Source organism: Penaeus vannamei, chromosome 42, assembly GCF_042767895.1.
Source record: "Penaeus vannamei isolate JL-2024 chromosome 42, ASM4276789v1, whole genome shotgun sequence".
Classification (NCBI taxonomy): Eukaryota; Metazoa; Arthropoda; class Malacostraca; order Decapoda; family Penaeidae; genus Penaeus; species Penaeus vannamei.
The window spans coordinates 12,952,061-12,957,035 of NC_091590.1; the positions used below are offsets into that span (position 1 = coordinate 12,952,061).

General features: G+C 45.0%; 1 protein-coding gene across 1 annotated transcript in view; it reads right to left on the reverse strand.

Moving 5' to 3' along the window:
- Positions 1–440: 440 nt before the first annotated feature.
- Positions 441–4,975, reverse strand: part of LOC113800138 (opsin, ultraviolet-sensitive) — an 8,282-nt gene continuing 3,747 nt past the window's right edge. The window contains exons 4-8 of the mRNA XM_027350867.2: positions 4,462–4,677; positions 3,793–3,923; positions 3,206–3,372; positions 2,567–2,820; positions 441–2,233 (exon numbers count right to left, since the gene is read on the reverse strand). Of these exons, the coding sequence (XP_027206668.1) occupies positions 2,125–2,233; positions 2,567–2,820; positions 3,206–3,372; positions 3,793–3,923; positions 4,462–4,677 (877 nt within the window). The 3' untranslated portion in view covers positions 441–2,124. The remainder of the gene's footprint in view (positions 2,234–2,566; positions 2,821–3,205; positions 3,373–3,792; positions 3,924–4,461; positions 4,678–4,975) is intronic.

The window sequence follows — 4,975 nt, forward strand, 5'->3', positions numbered from 1 at the left end:
AAAAAGACGAGTTGGCAACACCTGTTTGATTTTGTGGAACCAGGTTGGGAAACAAATTGAATTTTAAGAACTGTAATAAACGAGATGATTATTAAAGTCTGATTTTTTATCAATTGATATGTAAGATTATGTGATAGTTATCATGGACTGAAGTTAGTCCATGAAATGTAATAATTGTTAATACGTATGTATTACAAAAGCGCTTGCACTGCTTTCATAATGCAAGTTCTTAATAATGGTAATAATTGGCATCATAAACCAAAGAAGCCCAATAAATTATGATCAGTTTCCTTTTATTTGTTTATTCTTCATTATCATTATTATTCTTTTTAGATACTGGCTTTGACCGGTGTGGTGCAGCAAAATGTCAAAGCCATTAAAACAGCGTAGATGGGAAAGGAGGAAATCAAACACGCTGAAATTATGCATTCAACTTTACTTCGGTTTAGCATTAAGTCCAAACTGAAGAACATCCAGAGCCATTATGACATATCAAAGAACTTCCAGCGGTTGAAAATAGACCACTTGAGAAAGATGACAAAAAAGATAATGATATTGATGATAATAAACAAAATAGTAATAGAAATGTTAATGATAATAACAATAATAATGTTATCAATATTACTATAATAATAGTAATAGAAATGTTAATGATAATAACAACAATAAAGTTATTAATAACCAACATAATGAAAACAAAATCCTTTCCTGTTACATTCGGATACAGACTCTACTAAAGTAATAGATTATTAGTACCCTAACTTTTCGAATAATCTCTTAAAATAAAGAATTGAAATGTTATTTTGTTGATAGAAAAGTTACAACGCCAATGTGCGTGGGCGGCTGTTTACACATGAAGAGAGAGAGAAAAAAAACATGTGTTGAAAAAGAGGAAAAAAAATCAAGACAAACCTCTGTGGCCAAAGAGAAAGAAATAAAAATGGAAAGAAGGAACACGTAGATGGAAGAAGAAATAACAAACAGAAGAACGTAAAATGGAGAAGGAACTACACAATTAATTTGATGAAGTCCGATTATTTATTTTCACAAGGGATCGTCTCGCCATGTGCGTGTCGCGTCTTAAAACCTAAAAGGGCGCGAGAATGTTTTCGAAACCGTTACTTTTTCATACGAATTGTTAAAACGCTTCAATATAATTTACTTAATTAGGAGGGCACAGGTCAGATAAGTAAGTAATAGGAATGATGGGATTTTCTGTCTGTTTCTTTGATCAGAGAGGTTTGATCTTACCGAAAGAGAAAATGTAGGAAATATGTATACGTTTATGTCTGTTTAACTCTTTATTATAACTTTCGATGCTATACGTATACTAATTAGGTGATGTGGTTTAAACTACTAAGAAATCAGTTTATGAAAAAAATCGTAAATGTCTATATGTTCGTTATCTTTACTTTTGCTGGTCGTGTCTCGTTCCCAGTGTGGTCTTTTTTAATCTTCCTTTAATACGCCACATCGCTGCAAATGTTCTTTCGTCTCAAAACTAGATCCTAAACCAGTATTTTCTTTCGTTTTTAAGACTGCCCTCGCCACAAAAATGGCAAGAAAAAAATGGGAAATGAAAGGAAAAGAAATGAAAAAGAAAAAGGAAATCAACAACTGATTTCCAGCTTCCACATAGGAACAGCTGTCCTCGATACATCATCTCACCAAAAATACGTAAACATCCTCCTTCGAATACAAACGCAATTACAGTAACTTCTGTAAATGAAACGAAGCACAACTTGAGTAGAAGTAAGGGGGGGGGGATACTAAACATCGACGTTTCGAGTATACCTACAGACTCCTCTTCAGATGGTAGAACCGAAATGAAGTCGATGTTCTGTGTCGCTTTCTTCGGTGAGGCAATGAGCGAAGCCAAAGGGTTCAAGTTTTAGGCGGTCGTCCTCTTACAAAGATAAAGGTTAATCATCATCTCTCGTGGTCTTCTTTTTTCACTTTATGTTTCGGCTTCTTCGTTCTTCTTCTTCGTATCTTCGACAACGGAAATGCATGGCTATTGTCGTCGAGTAGTTTCGCTTCGTGAAGAGCCAGGTTATCGGGTATTTTTTAAAATTTCATTTTCTGACAGCCACGTTGAGAGATCATTTTTTGTTCCTAATGTATCTAGGCATTAGCGGGGGCTTCCTTGGAGACGGTTTCTGAGGGTGCGCTGGTTTCCTCCTTCTCGTGGACACAGAACCAAGGCATCTTCTTGGAGAGTTCGATGCGGTACCTGTGCGAGGTAAGGAGGAGAGAAAGAGAGAGAGAGAGAGAGAGAGAGAGAGAGAGAGAGAGGGAGAGAGAGGGAGAGGGAGAGGGAGAGGGAGAGAGAGAGAGAGAGGGAGAGTGAGAAAGAGAAAGAGAGGGAGAGGGAGAGAGAGAAAGAGAGAGAGAGGGAGAGAGAGAGAGAGAGAGAGAGAGAGAGAGAGAGAAAGAGAGAGAGAAGAGAGAGAGAGAGAGACGTTAGCTTCAAGAGACAGACAAAGTAACATAAACCCCGCCATTACACGCACCCATCTAAAACAACACTCCTATCAGCCGAGAGAGACACACCGAATGCACTTACTTGGGGTGGTTGATGGCGTAGACGAAGGGGTCAATACAGGCCGCAGTCTTAGAGGTGCAGGCAGGAATCATAGACACGAAGGGCGTGACCAGATCCGGCCTCCCGAAGGTGCAGGTGAAGGCGACCACGGCATAGGGCGTCCACGAGATAAGGAAGAGCGAGGTGAGAGTGGCACCGACCTTCGCCACGCGTACCTCCTGCCTCATGTTGGTCTTGTCGCCGGATCGGAGGGAGTCCACGTTCATCTTGCTGGCCTGGGGAGAGAGAGAGAGAGAAGAGATGAGGGGAGAAGGGAAGAGGATAGAATAAGGGAGGAGAGGAGAAGAGAAGAGAAGAGAAGAAGAGAGGAGAGGAGAGAAGGGGGGCGAGAGCGGAAGCGGGTGTGGGAGAGAAAAAAAAAAGGAAAGATGGGAGAGGAGAAGAGGAGAGAGTGAGAGTGAGAGCGAGAGCGAGATAGATAGACAGATAGGTAGATAAAGAGAAAAATGAATGTTATCATCACCAATGCAGTATCATATGCACCACTACCAAAACCACCACCAACAAAAATCCTCATCATTATCATCACTCCTATCAACTCCTCATCATTATCATCACTCCTGTCGACTCCTCATCATCACATATCATCACTATCTTTACCTGCTTCTTCAGCGACTTCTCGTGGGCGGCGACGTGGGAGTACACAAGATAATAACAGGTAGTGATGATGAGCATAGGGCAGAGCCACATGCAGAACCAGAGGCCGACGACGTAGAACTTGGAACCTTCACTCATGTAGTCGAAGGTGCAGCTCGTCAGGTACCCCTCTGGCGGTGTAAACAGAAGGTGGTAAAAGATGGTGCGGAAGAGTCAGGTGTGTTTATACGTATTTACTTGTGGTTGAGTGGGGTGGCATAGCTCAGCATAGGAAGGAAGGTTGAAGAGGAAGAGGAGATGGAGGGAGAAGGGAATGGGTGGGGTGAGTGAAGAGGGGATGACAAGAGGAGGATAGAAAGAGGGGGTGGAAGGAGAGCAGAGAGAGGAAGGTCAGTGGTAGAACGCTGGCTTTGCAATCGCAAGACCCTTTCCCTCCCGTCACCGCCGCCCCCTGACCCCCTCCTCCCTCTCTCCCTCCCGCCAACCCGCCCCCTGATCCCCACCTCTCTCTCTCCCTCCCATCCCCGCTCCCCCCTTAACCCCTCCCTCCCTCCCTCCTGTCCCCGTCCCCTCCCCTCCCCCAGACTCACCAGGGACAAATCGGTTCCAGATCTCGAAGAAGGGCATCATGACCCAGGGCGTGATCCAGGCGTAGATGAAGAACAGGATGGCCGTCACCTGGCCGCCGGTCAAGCGTCCTTCCAGGGGGTTGGTGATGGTCCTGTAGATACGACGAGAAGGGCGGGGGATTTAGATTTCGAAGGTGCACGTAGTAGATATAAGAAGAAAAAACGCGAAACTTTATATTGTCTATTTTTATCTACCCTTTCCTCTTCTCTGCTGACCTCGTCTCCCCTACTTCCATCCATTCTTCATGTCCTTTTCCTAAACAACCGCTCCATCTCTCTTCCTCCCTCTTCTATCATCCCTTCCCCTCTCCCTTCCTCTCCCTGCTCTCCTTCCACCCCCTCTTTCTATCCTCCTCTTGCCATCCCCTGTTCACTAACCCTACTCATCCCCTTCTCCCTCCATCTCCACTTCCTCTTCAACCTTCCATCCTCAACCCCCACTTTCCTCCTCCCTCCGCCCACCCATCTCTCTCCTCCACCCCTCCCCTCTCCCTTCCTTTTCTCCCCTCCCCCCATTTCTCTCCTCCACCCTTCCTTTCTCCCTTCCCTCCCTCTCCTCCCCCATCTCTCTCCTCCACCCCTCCATCCCTCCCTCCCCTCCCCCCACCTCCCCTCATCCCCTCAACTCACCTGTACCGATCAAAGGCAATGGCGGCGTTGGTGCAGGCGGCTCCTGGCCCTGTGTAGGCCCCCATCAGCCCGTAGATCTGGCAGCCGAGCATCCCCATCACGGGTCCTTCGTTGAAAGAGTTGATGATGAAAACGGGCGTCTTCAGCATCATCACGAAGTCCGCCAAGGCCAGGTTCACGATCAGCATGTTGGAGGGCGTGCGCAGGCTCTTCGATCTGGTTGGGTTTGTTTGTTTGGTTGATTTGGTTGTAGCGTTTGTTTGTTTGGGGTTGTTTGTTTCGTTGTTTTTTGGGGAGGTTTGTTTGTGGCGTTGTTTGTTCGGTTCATTTGTTTCGTTGTTTGTTTGGGTTTGTTTGTGGCGTTGTTTGTTCGATTCGTTTGTTTCGTTGTTTGTTTGGGTTTGTTTGAGGCGTTTGTTTGTTAGGGGTGGGTGGGTGGAGGGGTGGGGGAGAGTGAAGGGTGAATTTGATGTTTATTTCTGCACGGAAATGAATTTCTGATTTTATATATGAT